The sequence below is a fragment of the Mixophyes fleayi genome, chromosome 1 (genome assembly GCF_038048845.1).
Source record: "Mixophyes fleayi isolate aMixFle1 chromosome 1, aMixFle1.hap1, whole genome shotgun sequence".
Lineage (NCBI taxonomy): Eukaryota > Metazoa > Chordata > Amphibia > Anura > Limnodynastidae > Mixophyes > Mixophyes fleayi.
The window spans coordinates 30,349,694-30,367,861 of record NC_134402.1 but is presented as its reverse complement, the minus strand read 5'-3'; the positions used below and the strand labels follow the sequence as shown (position 1 = coordinate 30,367,861).

Sequence of the window (18,168 nt, the reverse complement as noted above, 5' to 3'; positions counted from 1 at the left end):
GGACACTACTGCTATTAATGGGCATCTTACCGCACATTACTGCTACTAAAGGGTATCATACAGTGCAATACTGCTCATAATGGGCATTACTACTCTTGGCATCTTACTTGTCAGTTTTGTTGCTGCTGGGCACCATGGGCAGTATAACTGGCATTTTTTAACTTGCTGGGCGTTATCGATAGCATATAAAATGTTACATATGTGATGTTATTGAGATTTGTATTGTTCTTATCCAAAGAGTTTCAATAGTAGCCCTTCCAGGCTATGCCATGCAACTGTGTTCTGTGCTCTAGTTAAGAGATTCAAGGGCATATTCAATTAGGTTTCCGGTCTGCGGTAACGCGCCGGTACTGCAATAACGTGAATATTCGTGTGCACCCCATAGGATTGCGTAGGAAAATTTGCATTATTGCGGTATTGTATTACTGTCAATACTGCGCATTTTCCGCAGTAACATGCGTTACCGCGGACCGGAAACCTAATTGAATATGCCCCGCAGATTTGTGGCTTTACTACTTGCCATGGCTCACGGATCAGTCAAATTCGTATTTTTACAGGTATTATTGCATAACCACTTCCCATAATTCAATATCAATATTGCTCTGACGGACTCCATCATTGAGGAGTATTTGGGAAAAAATGTTTCTATTGTTGGCAACTATTGCTAAAGTATCATGACAAATTTTGCTGCCCCAGAAAAACAGGGCATACTTGGAGTAGGTAGATCCACAACAGGTGGAGGGTTGTCCTTAATTATTGTGCACCTCTGTGTCTATTTTATGTGTTGGAAATCATTCACACATCAGATTCCCTATAACTTCTGGAGAATCTCAGTTGTCAGTCTCCATTAAGAAATAAAAGTGACAGCTCAGCTGGTTGTTCACTTGGTTTCACACACTTCCCAGGTGTAATATTCTAATCCTGTATAAAGACTGGCTGTGATGGGAGCCACAGAAACTTTAAGGCCAAGTTTAAAGATGTGTTTCCACTGCGGACTACAACTCCCGGCATGCCCCGCGGCCCAGCTGGGCGGAAGTGCGCGTCAGTCCCCGGGCTGCCCTCAGCTGCTATGGAGAGCCCCGCTGCTACCTTCACCTTAGCCTACGTGGTGTTCGCGGTGTGTTTCGTGTTCACCCCCAATGAGTTCCACTCAGCCGGCATCACGGTGCAGAACCTGCTGTCTGGCTGGCTGGGGAGTGAGGACGTGTCCTTCATTCACCACCATATCAGGAGGACCACGGCCACCATGCTGCTGCACTCCCTGCTGCCCCTGGGTGAGCTGTGCATGCCCCATGTCTGTGTGATCTGACCCCATGCTGTGCCCCTGGGTGATCTGACCCATACTGTGCCCCAGGGTGAGCTGTGCATGCCCCATGTCTGTCTGATCTGACCCAATGCTGTGCCCCTGGGTGAGCTGTGCATACCCCATGTCTGTCTGATCTGACCCATACTGTGCCCCTGGGTGAGCTGTGCATACCCCATGTCTGCAAGATCTGACCCCATGCTGTGCCCCTGGGTGAGCTGTGCATACCCCATGTCTGTCTGATCTGACCCATACTGTGCCCCTGGGTGAGCTGTGCATACCTCATGTCTGCCTGATCTGACCTATGCTGTGCCCCTGGGTGAGCTGTGCATACCCCATGTCTGTCTGATCTGACCCATGCTGTCTCCCTATGTGTGTGCTGTGTATAGGAACACATCCATCCACTGACACAACAGAGTTGCCAACTTCCACTGATTTGCAGGGACAGTATCAGGTTCTAAACATTAGTTCCTGGAAAATGTCAACCCTACTAACGCCCCCAATCCCCCTGCTAGATGCAGGGTTAGTACTACCAGCAGCGATATTAAAGAGTCTTCCTAGAATGCCAACATTTCGGCGGTGCCAAAAACACCATCCCCACCCCTTCCCCCTTGTGGCTCCCATGCACTGAGCGCTGCCCATCTTATGGTCTTTTTTTCCTTCTTGCCCCAAGTGCTACAATATCTAGTTAGGGCCTTGCTCCTGGGATTTAAGTTAAACAACCGCCACCACTGGCTGAAAATGGGGAAGAGGGGGTGTGCTTAATTTTTTAAACTAACCTGAATGTGCCCTGTGAACTTCCTGTCTTGTCCTGTGATGCTGCCGGCTGCTCCACAGTATCAATGACAGGCTGAGAGTTTGGCGCTGTGACATCACTACGTAGTGCCACACTCCCAGCCTGTCACTTACATGGCAGAGCAGCATTGCAACTCGCATGCCCTCTACTGCCTGTTGCCCCTAAGAAGTGAGGAAGGGGCATTTTCTGGGGTGGTGCCTAGTACACTTCCCGCAGGCTTGACTGGATGTATCACAGATAGTGAAATTGGGTCTGACATGTGAATTATATTTCAACTGAAATGCCTTGTTTTGTTTTTTTTAAATATATGTTCTTCCCCCCCCCCCCATTATTTAATAGTATTTATTACAGCATTTTAACACAAAAAGATCACCTGCCCGTACGATAGTGATGGTAAATTGAATGATTCACAAGCTGAGCTGCTATTTTATCAACCATTTATCCAATAATCCCAATATTCTCCATTCCTCTTATTTTTTTGGTTAATGTTTATGGAATTTGTAAAATAAAGCTAAAATGCTAAATAATTTGGTTGCTACGTTTTTGAAAAGCCATAATATTACTTTCCTGTTTTTCACAGGCTACTACATTGGAATGTGTTTTGCAGCCCCTGAGAAAAAGCTGTATTATATCTACACAGCTAGCGATGGCTGGAAAGTGTACACATTGACAGCGGTCATCCTTCCAACGATTACCAGCCTCCTAGCTCTCTACTGGTCACAGAAGCGGTGGAGTAAGCACCCTCTGGCCTGGATCCTGTCTTGTCACGCGCTTCCTCAGTCTGGCTGGTGGGTTGTGGCCTCTTCCATCAACACTGAGTTCAGGAGAATCGACAAGTTTGCAACAGGGGTCCCTGGAGCCAGAGTCATTGTCACGGACACGTGGGTTATGAAAGTGACCACTTATTGGGTTTACGTGGCACAGCAACAAGACATTCACCTTACAGTGACTGAATCCAGGCAACATGAATTGTCTCCTGATGCAAACACCCCTGTCCAGTTTATTACAATACGGGTGGCCAGTATTAACCCCAAAGTGCGTCCTTTCGATATCAGGTAATGTAGCGATTGTTGTAAACTGTCTGCAGATAATATTTTCATTGAAGGGTTATTTATCCCTGTACAGATGGGTATCTCTACAACTACATGTAAAAAAAAACTAATTTCAATATATAAACAGCCTACAGATGGTTTATAAAAATGGACATTATTGAAAGTATATTGTATTTTTTGTCTCAAAAAAAAGGTAATCCCCTATATTCGATATACACTACATGGACAAAAGTATTCAGATGCTTGACCATTACACCAACAGGGACTGCAATGATATTGTATTCAAGTACATATACTTTAATATGAAGTTTGTCCCCCTTTTTACAGTGATAACAGCTTCCACTCTTCTTGGAAGACTTTCCACAAAATGTTGGGAGTGTTTCTGTGGGATTTTGTGCCCATTCATTCTGTAGAGCATTTATGAGGTCAGGCACTGATGTTGGACGAGAAGGCCTGGCTCGTAATCTCCGTTCCAATGCATCCCAAAGGTGTTCGATGGGGTTGAGGCAGGCCCGGCGCTCCCATTAGGCAAGGTTAGGCACTTGCCTAGGGCGCCGGGCTCTGGAGGGCGCCACAAAATGAAAATTACTTTAAAACTGTGCGGCGACCGCTGACCTTCCACGGCCGCCGCACAGCATTCAGATACATCCACAGAGAGGGAGGGGAAGAGGCTATTGCTCACCACCGCCGCCTCTCTGCTCTGTCTCCTCCCCTCCACTCACTGACTGTCGGGCCGTGACATCATCATCACGGCCCGACAGTGTCGGGGAGCAGAGAGGCGGCGGTGTTGAGGCAAGGTAAGGAAAGACAGGGAGGAGGGAGGCAATTTTCAAAGTGTTCCTGCAAGGGGGGGGGGGGGGTTTGCCGATTGACAAAGTGCCTAGGGCGCCATGGACCCTAGCACCGGCCCTGGGTTGAGATCAGTGCTCTGTGCTGGCAAGTCACGTTATTCCACATTGAACTGAAACCATGTCTTTGTAGTCCTTGCTTAGTGCACTGGGGCACAGTCATGTTTGAATAGAAAAGGGCCTTCCCCAAACTGTTGCTACAAACTTGGAAGCATCGCATTGTCCAAAATGACTTTGTATGCTGAAGCATTAAGATTGCCCGTCACTGGAGATAAGGGGCCTAGCCCAAACCCTGAAAAACAGCCCCATACCATTATCCCTCCTCCACCAAACTTCACAGTTGGCATAATGCAGTCAGGCAGGTAACATTCTCCCAGGATCCACCAAATCCAGACTTGCCCATCTGACTGCCAAACAGAGAAGCGTGATTCGTCATTCCACAGAACACGTTTTCACTGCTCCACAGTCCAGTGTCCGTGTGCTTTGCACCACTCCATCCGACTCTTGGCATTGGTCTTGGTGATTTTGAGGCTTGTATGCAGCTGCTCGGCCATGAAAACCCATTCCATTAAGCTCCCGCCGCACAGCTTTTGTGGTTACATTAATGCCAGTGGAAGTTTGGAACTTTTGGAATCAGCAGAGCGTTGGCGACTTTTATGCACCATGCGCCTTAGCAGTTGTTGATCCCGCTCTGTGATTTTATGTGGTGTTCCGCTAAGTGGCTGAATTGCTGCTGTTCATAAACGCTTCCACTTTCTAATAATATAACTTACAGTTGACCATGGAATATCCAGCAGGGATTAAATTTCACCAACCATCTTATTACACAGGTGGCATCCTATCACAGTACCACGTTTGAACTCGCTGAGCTCTTTAGAATGACTAATTTTGTATCACAAATGTTTGCAAATGGAGACTGCATGGCTAGGTGCTTGATTTTATACACCTCTGGCAATGGGTCTGATTGAAACACCTTAATTCAATAATTAACAGGTGTGGCCAAATGCTTTTGTCCATATAGTGTATATCACATCAGTCACACATAACTGCATAGTAGAAGATGTAATTTTTTAGACACCTCATTCAGACTTAACTATTCACCAAGAGATCTGTAAATGTATATATTTCAAAAGAAGTAATGTTATCCTTCTGTGTTTTGTACTTTTATTCCTAGTAATCGTTGATACATTTGCAGGTTGAATTCAACAGAATATGGAGAGCTTAGAGAGAAGCTTCACGCCCCCATCCGAAATGCAGCCAATGTTGTAATTCATCAGACCTTGAGTGACATATTCCTGGAGACTTTCCGATCTCTTGTGGAAGCCAATCAGTACTACGAACTGCCTAGCAATCAGGTAAACCGTATATCCTCTCTCCAGCAGTACTGTAAAGACGCTTTCCAGCCAGATTCAGTAATTGAAAGTACACTCTATTTTCAGAGTACCCAAGTGCATGTTATTTTCAGTACGTATAGGGCTTTCTTTTAATAACTTACATGAAAAATATTGTTCTGCCCTGTTTTTCATATACTTGGTGACGCCACTGATTTTAATCTCTCTAGGGATCTTTATCTATCATATCTCCCCTTTTAAAGGTCCTTTCATTGACTTAGATTGAGTTGGGTTAAGGTGTATTCAGACATTTGGCCTTTGTATTAATGCTTTCGTTGTATGTTGACTACAAATGCCAGATAGCAGGAGGTTGCAGTAGTCGTGATGGGTGATGAGAGAATGGATAAGAGTTTTGGTATCGTGGTGGGTAAGAAAAGGGCATATTCTGGCAATGTTTCTAAGATCAGTTCATAGGACTGGAAGAGAGTTTGGATGTGAGGAATAAAGCAGAGAGTGGAGTCAAGTGTGACACCAAGGCAGAGGGCTTAGGAGAATGAGGAAATCGTGGTGTTATTGATGGTGAGGGATATTTGATGGAAGGTGGTGGCGGCTCTAGGAGGAGGGAAGATGAATTCTGTTTTTGAGCTTTAGGTAGCGTTGGGATATCCATGTGGAGATAGCAGAAAGACAGTTGGTTCCTTGAGATAGTACAGAGGGGAAGATATATAAATGTGGGTGTCGTCAGCGTAGAGGACAAATGAGCGAATTAGTGCCCCAAGAGAAGAAGTGTACAATAAAAAAAGTATAGGGCCAAGAACAGAGCCTTGTGGGACCCCAACAGATAGTGGAAGAGGAGGGAAGGATTTGACAGAGGTAGAAAAACCTAAAGGAGCAGTTCAATTGGTTGGAAGTGAACCAGGAACGAACTGTGTCACAAAGGCCAGTGGAGTGAAGGGTGTGTAGGAGAAGTGGGTGATCAACAGTATCAAATGCAGCAGAGAGGTCCAGGAGAATGAGTATGGAGAAATGACCCTTAGGGCTAGATTTACTAAGCTGCGGGTTTGAAAAAGTGGGGATGTTGCCTATAGCAACCAATCAGATTCTAGCTGTCATTTTGTAGAAAGTAATAAATAAATGAAAGCTAGAATCTGATTGGTTGCTATAGGCAACATCCCCACTTTTTCAAACCCGCAGCTTAGTAAATCTAGCGCTTAGACTTTGCAGTAAGTGGATCATTGATCACTTTTATGAGAGCAGTTTCAGTGGAATGTTGGGGGCGGAAGCCTGATTGTAGAGAATTGAGAATGGAAAGAGAGGACAGAAAGTGAGACAGGTGTTTATACACTAATCGCTCAAGTAGTTTGGCGGCAAAGGGGAGGAGAGAAATGGGGTGGTAGTTGGAGAAAGAGGCTGGATTGTGAGATGGTTTCTTTAGAATTGATGAGATGAGCGCATGTTTAATATAGATATATTGATTAAGCCAAGAAATAGCCGACTCCACTAGGTGTAGGTGTCAAGTGCACGTTAAAAACAAAAAAGGGAGATTTCTGTTTTTAATGTGCACTTGACATCTACACCTAGTGCAGTCGGCTATTTCTTGGGCTTAATCAATATATCTATATTAAACATGCCATTGTAGGCATGAAAGTTTAATGAGAAAAGTTCCTTTCTGCCTTTACAACAGTCTTAATTGATGATGCTTGATGTAGAAATTACATCCCCAGATAATTTTTCTGTATTCCAGTACCATCTGTATCTAATAGGCCTTAAATACATGTCTTCACAGGAAGTCGAGACCTGTATCGGCTGCATGCAGACCAACGCCAACATCAAGCTGGTGAAATATTGCCAGGAACCCAATGAAGGCGAGTGCCAGCAATGTTACTGCAGACCAATGTGGTGCCTTACCTGTATGGGGAAGTGGTTCGCAAGCCGCCAGGACCAGCAGCACCCAGAGACCTGGCTGTCGAGCCAAGTGCCTTGCCCTACCTGCCGAGCCAAGTTCTGTATTGTGGACGTATGCGTAATACGGTGACTCTTCCCTCGCGCTGGGAGAGATTTTATATTACGGACTTGTTCTATAAGCCAAAGTGTTCTAAACATGCAGCGTAGAACATGAGCCCTGATGGCCCTTTCAAACGTATAAGGATTCTGGCCTTCTTCAGCCAATGTATGTACACACACTGCTGGGTGAAGGCTGTATTCTATTTTCAGATTAATAATGGTCCTCCACGCGAATTCTGTGGCATAGGAGATGTTGCATCTTTTATAGAATCAGGTTTTTATATATGTTAATTACAAAAAGAGGGTAGATTTGTTTTCCAAGAGTTTCAGCAAACCTTTTCTTGCCATAGTCTGGTTACCACCGACTATCCTTGTAGAAATGAACCAGGAATAATATTGTACCGTTTTATGATGGTATCTACAGAGGACTTTGCGCCTTATAGATTTGTTCAGTATAATGATTCAGAATCTGTCACATTATTGTTTGTGATTACAGGTAGGTTATACTACTGTCTTATAGTATAAATAATCAACTTTTGTCATCGGCTTTATTTTTTTCCACACCAGTGCTTATGGATGATTGAAGATTTAATTGAACTATATGAAACATTTGCTGAAAGCTAGCAATATGTATTTATAGATCAGGTGGTGGAAGCCTAAGAATTGCAGTAAATTCTTTTTAAGTATTATTTTATTTGACACTTATGTTTTGCGTTTGATAATACATAATTCGTGTTTTCAACACTTCCAGTATATTCTTGTGGTCGTTACAAATGCACAATAAACCAAACACATATAACCTCAGACTCCAGAAACATACTAGTAGGTTAATTGGCTGCTATAAAATTGACCTTTTGTCTCTCTTTGTCTGTGTATTATAGGGAATTTAGACTGTAAGCTCCAATGGGGCAGGGACTGATGTGAGTGAGTTCTCTGTACAGCACTGCGGAATTAGTGCTGCTATATAAATAAATGATGATGATTATAGTGGAATACAGGATTTGACTGGGTGTACTAGTGTACACTTCAGTGGAGCATACTTACTGGGATGGGTCTCTTTTGGATCAATGCTAGAGAAAGTACTTAGCGCAGTGATAGAACTGGCTCCTGATTAGACGGCCGACGCCTTTGTTCTGGCAGGACCTGGCTCTGATTTGTGTCCCTGCCTCTGCTCTCCCCCTCTCAGAAGAGGTTCCCACTATCTGTAAGTGAGCTTGCGACTCTCTTTCTCCCCCCACATACTGCTGTGGGGTATATTTGGGGGGCGAATAATAATAATAATAATATTAAAAAAAAAAAAAACTCCTTTTAATTCTGATTCTTTTTGAGTAAAATGTGTTAATCCATTTAATGTATTAAACAAAATAAACATTTTACTATATTTAGTAAAGAAATCTCTACTTCATAATCTGCACAATTGATATCCATTTCACAACCAGTGAGTGTACAAAAAAATAATATATGCATTGCGGTTACTATGGAAACCCAATGATCACTGGGGATGTCCTTGTAATAGTGATCTAATGGTAGCTGTCATATAAATTTTTAATTGCTTTACTACAAAAACATACATTTTTTTTTTTTTTTAAATTACATAAAATTAGTAAAGTAACTGGAGTGGCAGCTACTGGAGTATAGGATGTAACTTTACAACGATGTTGCAGCAGTGAAAGGGTTAAAGTGGGTTTGGGAGGGGGAAACACGGATGGTTTTGTTTCAATCAAAGTATCCACAGTTTGCAGCTAAAGTTCTTGGAGGGGTGGGGCCTGAATTGGTGGGTGTGAGTAACCGCTTAGGTCCCCTTTTATATTATTATAGAATATACTGCATTTATAATTGTAGTTTGCAGCACTGGCACTTGGACATCTCTACTCATGCGGGCTAGACTTTGCCTCTTATGTGAGATATAGGGGCAGATTCAGTTATCAGCGAGGTGCTTCTGCACTGAATACCGACAATTATGGTACAGGCTTTAACAACACTATACCATGCCTTCATTTCATCCTCAGACCGGAGCACTGAAAGACCAGGGGGTAAATGTATCAAGATGAGTGTTCCGGTGGGTTTGAAAAACCAATCAGATTCTAGCTGTCATTTATTTAGTACATTCTACAAAATGACAGCTATAATCTGATTGGTTGCTATAGGCAACATCTCCACTTTTCAAACCCGCTGGAAAACTCTCAGCTTAATACATTTACCCCCAGATCTGTTCCACTCACCTGTGTGAATTAGAAATGGACCAAGCTGTGTGATAGAAGCACACAGTAATGTCAGGCAGCCCAGTAACGTGAGTCTATAATGAGGCAGCTGTCTGCAGCAGCAAGAGGAAAGGAATTTATTATAATAAAAAAAAAATGCAGATTACCTTGTTAGACTTGTTAGATCTAATGTTTAATATTCATAATATTTGACTTTAAAAGTACACACAACTCCAATGCATGTTTATTGTATTTTGTATTGGAGCCTAACAATGGTACATGGGCCAATAAGTGCTTTTTTTTGTGTAATGAGGGGGGGGCATTTGACAAATTATATTGGAACAAAAATACATCTATTCTCTGCTGTGTTCTCCACTCTTACCATCTGTTGTACACCTCCACTTTGTGTGTGTGATTCATGCAGATAATGTATAAACAACCTATGTTATTTTAGATTTATTTTTGTCTTGTTTTTTTAACTATATACATTTTTCACAATAGATGGAGGTAGTGTAGCAAATGGAAATCAATGAAGTGTAAATCCATGCATAATGTAAGACAGCACAAACCCTGTGTGCATGCATTTAGTCCTTGTTGTTCACATTACCATCTTTGGCATTTGCCAAAGGTAAGTTACTAGTGATTTCCTTGCACTCAGTGGGGGGTTAACTATCGGCAAGGTCTGCAAAAGCCCACAGCAACCAATCAGAGCTTTGCTTGCATTGTCTAACTAGATCCATAAAAGCTCATTGGCGATTGGTTGGAATGAGTTGTTCTGCATTTAGACTGTTCGTAAATAGCCCCAAGTGACATCACATATTGTATGTTAATATCTTTTGCCATGGGTGGAGGGGATCAAATGGTGATTAACACTGAGATGACACTCTTTGTGAATGGGACCAGTTGTAAATCAATAAAAACAAAGGAAGTTGAAATTGGACACCATGAAGCAAGATCAGAGGCTGATAACCGTAAATGAGACCCCCTGTGGCTGTGTGTTAAGGTTAGGCCATGCACCTCCTTCTGCAGCCCTGGCTAGCTCCTGGATGCAGATGACCACAGGGTCCCAAAACATTCAATGCTCTATGAAGGTGTTGGGACCCAGGTGTGGTAACCTAGGCTGCAGTGCAAACAGATGTCTTAGTAATTTGGCTACCAGACCATCTCTATAAAAATAAGCTATTTACACTCTGGATTATACTTTTACTATACTTGAGTTGCATAGCTTCTTTAATGCAGACCTTCTTTCTTAATGTAGCCACCCTTCTACCTGCAGTGATCCCCCTTCTAACTTTGGGTTCTCCCTAAATGGTGCTATCTCCCCTTATTCAATGCAACAACGCTGCTTTTGCGGTGACCCCCTTCTTTATTGGGGGCACCCCTTTTTATTTTAGGGGCTCTCCTTATGGGGACTTTTTTCCCTTTTTCTGGCTCTCTGAACTTGTGTAGTCCTTGCCCTCGTTATCTGCAGCCCCGTTGTGGGTAATTTGTCCCTCACATCTGTTCCATGTCACTCATATTCTCTGTTATGATGTACTTTGGCCCCTCGTGGTAGTAGGCCACAGACCACCTTCCAAATTTGGGGGGGATCCCAAAACCTCCTCCCGCCTGCCTCGGATCCCTGGCTGAAAACATTCTCATCTTATACCAAATCATTCAATAAAAAATGGCAGTAATGTCCTGATTTCTGCTTAAAGTATCCTTGGCTTCTGTAAATGGTGTGGGCAGCCATTTTGTGAGCTCTGACAATATTCAATGCATTCTGCATATTCGCTAGGAATTTGCATTGAATATTAGTCCTTGTGTCTGAGTAATGGCACTCGCTCTTGATGAATTGATAAGCTGCATGCTAATTAGTTTTAGCTAACAAAAGGACTGTCTCCATTGTGCTCTTTAGCCCATAAACTGACACCCACCCTCTATTATCAAAATACAATACAGCCTCCGCCCCCACCACATCCCCAAAACACAGTACAGCCCCCACACACACATTGTGAAATCCCCAATTCAGAGTGCACCCTCATTACCATGTCATCAAATCCCTAAAACATTATATAGCCCTCCCCACATCATCGTATACCCAAAATGAGCACAGTATACCCCTCTCATCCCCCCACCAAATCCACCAGAGCCGACATCTCCTCCCCCAAGATCCATTTCGAATCCATTTTGTTTGCTTAGACATCAGAGTAAGCAGGATCGTGATTGGCAGTTCAACTGCCCATTAATCACTAAGCGTGCCTCCATTTCAACTGTTATCTAGAGAGCAGGAGGCAGCATGTGGCTTCCTTAGTATGCATTTGCCTCCTGCCCTAAAAACAGTTTACTTGAGCATGCTTGGGGCTAGATTTACTAAACTGCGGGTTTGGAAAAGGGGAGATGTTGCCTACAGCAACCAATCAGATTCTAGCTTTCATTTATTTAGTGCATTCTGCAAAATGACAGCTAGAATCTGATTAGTTGCTATAGGCAACATCTCCACTTTTCCAAACCCGCAGTTTAGTAAATATACCCCTTGGTTGCTAAGCTTAGTGGTTAGCACTTCTGCCCCTCAGCGCTGGGGTCATGTGTTCGATTCACGACCATGGTCTTATCTGTGTGGATTTTGTATATTCTTCCTGTGTTTGCGTGGGTTTCCTTTGGGTGCTCCAGTTTCCTCCCACACTCCAAAAACATACAAGTAGGTTAATTGGCTGCTATTAAATTGACTTTGGTCTCTCTCGGTCTGTATTTCTGTATGTTAGGGAATTTAGACTGAAAAATTATCCCAAAAGGGATTAGGGCGCACACTGTAGATAACTGGGATAATACCTAGTGTGAGAGAAATAGGGAATGGAGAAACCTACTAATAAGTATACTACTTCGCTGCTCCAGACCCTCGATGGGTAGCTCACTCCCACAATAGTATTAGAAAACACAAAACAACAGGTGGGGGTCGCGCTGCTAGTAGTCAACAGTATGAAAAACAATTAACTCGGAGGTTCTCCTGTCAATTGAGAAAAAACAATCCACAATATATAGAATATAACTCTGTATTTAATAAAATTGACAATAGTCTGTATTCAGAGTGAGCTAAATTAGCAATCACTAATAATCCAATTGACCTGTATAAAAAACATGAATATAGACTGACAGTAAATTAAAAACAAAAGCAAAACAGACAAATAACAACCGCGGCTGCAAAAAACGATGGTGTACACATAAAAAAATAGTCCAGATTAATTGTTTTTCATACTGTTGACTACTAGCAGCGCGACCCCCACCTGTTGTTTAGGGAATTTAGACTGTAAGCTCCAATGAGGCAGGGACTGATGTGAGTTCTCTGTACAGCGCTGCGGCATTAGTCACACTAGATAAATAGATGGGAGGCAGAAGTGCTAACTACTAACCCACCTCCATTAATCTATATGCATTGACTATTAAAAGGAAATCAGTCAAGTGTAAATACAGGCACAGTCTCGCACCCCACCCTTGTGCAAGTCTTTAGTGGCTGGTTATTCGCATTATCTTCTTTGTCATTCGCAAAAGGTAAGTTACTGGTGATCTCCTTGTACACAGTGGGAGGGGTACACTATGGGCAAGATGCATATCTGCAAAAACCCATAGCAACCAATCGGAGCTTTACTCTCATTCTCTAACTAGATCCATACAAGCAAATTGATGATTGGTTGGGATGGGTTGTTTTGCATTTACACTTTCTTAGTAAACAGCCAAAGAGTAACTTTCAGACTCCACAAATTATATGCTAATATCTTTTGACATGGGTGGAGGGGACCAAATGTTGGTTTGTAAACACTCTTTGTGAATGGGGCCAGTTGAAAACCTGTAAAAACAACAGACATTGTAACTGGACACCATGAATTAAGCAATATCAGAGGCTGATAAATATATGTAGGGAATAACATAGTCTCACGTTCAGTTAAATATTGTTTATAATTTGACTTACCAATAAGCTTTATCATAAACCTTTAGTCTCTAGGAGTGCCATGATATCAGTGCTACATGCTCTTATATATTATAAAAGTAAGACTATGGGGTATATTTACTAAACTGTGGGTCTGAAAATGTGGAGATGTTGCCTATAGCAACCAATCAGATTCTAGTTATTTATTTACTACATTCTACAAAATTACAGCTAGAATCTGATTGGTTGCTATAGGCAACACCTTCACTTTTTGAAATCCACCGTTTAGTAAATATACCCATATAAGTGAATATTGTATGATCCCAGTTCTGACTGGCACTTTCTCTACTTTCTGGTACTCTTGTAGCCATATATCAGAAGTAAAATAATTTTTGTAAACAAAGGTGATTGAAACAAAATAATAGATTGACTTGTGAGCAAGCATACCGTTAAAGTGACGTCCTGGATTCTGCTTAAAGTATTCTTGACTCCTGCACACGGTGAAGGCAGCCATTTTGTGAGCTTGACCAATATTTAATGCATTCTGTTAATTTGGTAGGAACTAGTGACAGCATTGAAAATCCTACTTCCTAGGAGCCAGTAAAGTCGCTTTGTGCTGCACTGCAGTGATGTTGCTGGTTCTGTTTTTTCGGGAATTAACAGATTGTATTCTAATTACTTTTAGCCAACAATATGACTGCCTACATTGTGGTCTTTAACGCATTTATTCAGGGCCTGACCAAGGGTTCAGGCCACCCTAGGCTAATAGTCCACAGCAGCACCCAGACAAACTTATTAGCTTCTCTTCTCAGTAGCCCTTGTTCACTCGCCACATTAAAGACGCGACATTCAGCTCATGTGACGTCAGCGGCTTCATTCAAATGCCGGGGAGAGGATTTTATGGACAGCCAGAACCCCTCTCCCCCGAAGTGCGAGCAAGGGGCTCACGCCCCCATAAACCATGCTCCCTATGGTGCAGCCTAATCAGCCTATTGGTTAATCGATTGCTGCATTGATCCATTATGAGGTTTAGAAGCATAATATCGCACACAGGGCTCCCCCTGTCTGGACCACGACGGTCACCTTCTTTATAATACCACATTGGCTATAACAACACTTTTGGCCTGTGTTTAAAGTAGGTATTATCTGAAAACTGAATGATCAAAGTATTTCCTCTATCCATACTCGAGGAAATCCCACATGCAGCTATTCTATGAAAAATAGTCAAGAGATACACAGATCATCATCAGCTATTTATATAGCGCTGATAATTCAGCAGCGCTGTACAGAGAACTCACTCACATCAGTCCCTGCCCCAATGGAGCTTACAGTCTAAATTCCCTAATATACACACACAGAAAGAGAAAGAGACTAGGGTCAATTTTGATAGCAGCCAATTAACCTACTACTATGTTTTTGGAGTGTGGGAGGAAACCAGAGCACCCGGAACGCAAACACGGCGAGAACATACAAACTCCACACAGATAAGTCCATGGTCGGGAATTGAACTCATGACCCCAGTGCTGCAAGGCAGAAGTGCTAACCACTAAGCGACCGTGCTGCCCTACAGATAGTTCTACAATTGTTTATGAGTAGGGGGCGAGCAAAATGTTCAAACCTGGATGATAAAATTTCTAAATTCTTCTTTTGCAGGAATTAGGTCTTTATTTCCCTTTGTTAAATAGACCACTGTGCCTTATATCTATCCCACGCATACAGTATTAATGTCTGCCACCTTCCTTAGGAGCCTATTCCATCTATCCACTACCCTTTTTGTCTCCAGAACAGAACACAGTATTCTAGGTGTGGTCACACCGAATAATGGCTTCACCACCTCTTTCTCTGCCACTAATTTATCTCCCTATGCAAGCTAACGTCAGACTGCGTTATCCATTGCTTTTAAAGATACTCTACCACAAAGCACAAGATGGAAAATAACCTTTTAAGACATAGCAGAAGAGATAATTATGAAGAATTATTGTCATCCAATGACTAGCCATGATGCATAAAGAAATCCTGTACTTCAAGTCTTGCCCCCGGGCTAAAATTTGCCAGCCCTCCCCTGACCACATGTATAAAATAAAGCTCTTAACAAAGCAGGATATATTGTAAGTTTTATTGCATACACTAAAAAACACTAGCTAATAATTCAATAGTTTCATGAATAGAGTTTAAAAGTCCATTATTCAGTCCACCCATAAATAGTTCATACATCACAATAAACATTACTTTCAAAATAATATAGTCCATACAGCCCGATCAATAGATAATTTTCCGATGAAGACTTCGTTTGTACAGGTGCGCTGTAGTTCCAAAACAGTTCCAAAAGTTTTGTGCTCCTTCAACTTCTTCCAGGAAATCTTATTATTCAGTCGTTTATAGCTTATAAATGGGAACTGCTTTGTTACGTTTTCTGTCTACCATTAATTCTCCTGAAAGAGTGACTCCTGGATTGCTTTCATTCTCCGCAAATATTTTAGTGCCATTAAAACTATATTCAGCCTTTGGGTGCTTACGTAGATCATCAATCATTTCGTTTATTCTCCACTTCCTGGTGTGTCTACATTGTTGCATATCTGTGTGGTATTTGCAAGAAGGCAGACTTTACCTTCAATATGCTTAGTAATGTCACCATTAGAAATATTGAAGAGCACTGGTCCAAGTACAGATCACTGGAGTACTCCACCCATAATATTTCTGTCCACTGTTATGTCCGTATTGTCGCAACCAATAAATAATGTCCGATGCGATTAATGTGGTTCCAAAGCACAAAAGAGATATAATAGCAAAATTTAGCAGAACACAATAATAATACAAAGCACAACCGAAACATGCGCCTCGTTTTCTTGCAACTTTCCTGACATGGGAACTTAATAAATAGATAAATAGAATCTATTTATAGTATCTTAGATAAATAGTAGTGAAATTTACTCTCTTATCCTAGGGATAATAAGATATATTTAACACCTAAATCAGTCAAGAATTAAGAAGCAGACATCATTATATCATTGGATGTATACAGTGCTTTTTTTGTAAGAAAAAAGGTACCGGAACTCACATCACGTAGCCAATCACTGTACACACAACCACACACTTCAGTTGTGTAACAAAACATAATGGTCGGCGCCCCCGCAGTAAGCTCTCAGTGCGTGACCACATGACCAATCACAAGCTGAGCATCGCCACAAGCTGAGCAGCGCCATCACAACCAGCGCAGACGAAGTGCGCATGCATCAGACTCGACACACAAGCAGCCCACATGCACCGTTTTAATGATTTTGCCGACGACCTGCTACGCTCGACAGGGTGATTCAAGTCCACGTGAACCTAACATCAAATGTTCAAAAGTTACTTTTAAAACTTGGAAAATCCGTTGAGTAAAGGTGCCGGAACTCAGTTACGGTGAGTTCTATGACGAAATAAGCACTGGATGTATCCCATCTGGCCCCAATGTCCTTTTGTTTTGAGAGTTCTGTTAGATTTTTTTCTGAAAAATCTCTTGTGTCTACCTTGTATGTTCTTGCTATTTTCCGATGGTCCCTTCTCAGCAAAAATAAATATTAAAATGACTTGCATTGGCCTCTGTCTTGCTTTTATTTTACTTATTTCACTTTTATACCTAAAAATATTTTGACCTCTTTTCCTTCCATCTTCTCCTCAGTTTGAGCTTCTGCACATCTGATTGCTTTCTTATCCTCATTCTACGTAGCAATGTATACCTCTGGTACTTCATTCCTCTCAGTCCTCTAGTTCTCAAAAGCTATCCTTTTGCTTTTACAATGCTTGCTACCTCTTTTGCAAACCAGATTGCCTTCCTTTTCCTTGTGCATTTCCTAACCTGTTTGAAGCAAAAGTCTGTTGCTTTTAGTTGCTTTTTACCCACTACTGTTCCTGCATTCAAGTGTCTTCACCATGCCAAAGAATCACCAACCTATTTTCCATCTCTCCAAAGTCAGTCTACGCATTTAGCATAAACCACTCTCTTAAATAGTTTGCAATTTCAGTCAAAGCAGAATTCTGGCTACTACAAAAAATACATGTTGATATATTTGTCAGTATGAGACAAAAACTTACCCGCAAAGTTCAGAAGAACTTAATCATACTTGCCAGCTTTGGGCAAATTCTTTCCGGTAGAAGGGCGTTTTCGGGGACGGTGGGAGGGGGCGGGGCGCTGCCAAACGCGTCATTTTGGCCCCGCCCCTGAGACGGAAATGACGATTTGTCGCGTGGCCAAAATGACGCGATTCACCGCAAATCGCGTCATTTTGGGACTGCAGTAGCGGGATGTGCGAGATTTGCCTGCTCTCTCGGGAGTCCGTGAGACTGACCCGAATTTAGAGAGTCTCCTGGACATTCTGGGAGAGTTGGCAAGTATGAACTTAATATGTATAGTTTGGAGCAGAGAATGGAAAGAGGGAACATGATAGAAACTTTCAAATATATCAAGGGTTTGAACAAGGTACAGGAGGGAAATATTCTTCAAAGGAAGAGAAGTATTAGAACACGAGGACATGTACTGACACTGGAGGGAAACAGGTTCAGAGGAAATCTGTATGTTCTCCCCGTGTTTGCGTGGGTTTCCTCCGTTTGCTCTGTTTTCCTCCCACACTCCAAAAACATACTGGTAGGTTAATTGGCTGCTATCAAATTGACCCTAGTCTCTCTCTCTATCTGTGTATGTATATGTTAGGGAATTTAGACTGTAAGCCCCAATGGGGCAGGGACTGAT

The 18,168-nt window shown here is 42.3% G+C and overlaps 1 protein-coding gene across 1 annotated transcript; it reads left to right on the top strand.

Moving 5' to 3' along the window:
• The first annotated feature begins 1,002 nt into the window (after positions 1-1,002).
• TMEM129 (transmembrane protein 129, E3 ubiquitin ligase) lies at positions 1,003-8,320 on the top strand. The gene is made up of 4 exons (XM_075194159.1): positions 1,003-1,274; positions 2,680-3,154; positions 5,195-5,354; positions 7,117-8,320. Exons 1-4 carry the CDS (start codon positions 1,010-1,012, stop codon positions 7,363-7,365), a joined length of 1,149 nt encoding a protein of 382 aa, XP_075050260.1. The 5' UTR covers positions 1,003-1,009; the 3' UTR covers positions 7,366-8,320.
• Positions 8,321-18,168: the final 9,848 nt, after the last annotated feature.

Coding starts and splice junctions, on each gene's coding strand:
- TMEM129 (XM_075194159.1), top strand. CDS start 1,010: ATGCCCCGCGGCCCAGCTGGGCGGAAGTGCGCGTCAGTCCCCGGGCTG. Junction 1,275..2,679: donor GCACTCCCTGCTGCCCCTGG/GTGAGCTGTGCA, acceptor TGTTTTTCACAG/GCTACTACATTGGAATGTGT. Junction 3,155..5,194: donor GTGCGTCCTTTCGATATCAG/GTAATGTAGCGA, acceptor ATACATTTGCAG/GTTGAATTCAACAGAATATG.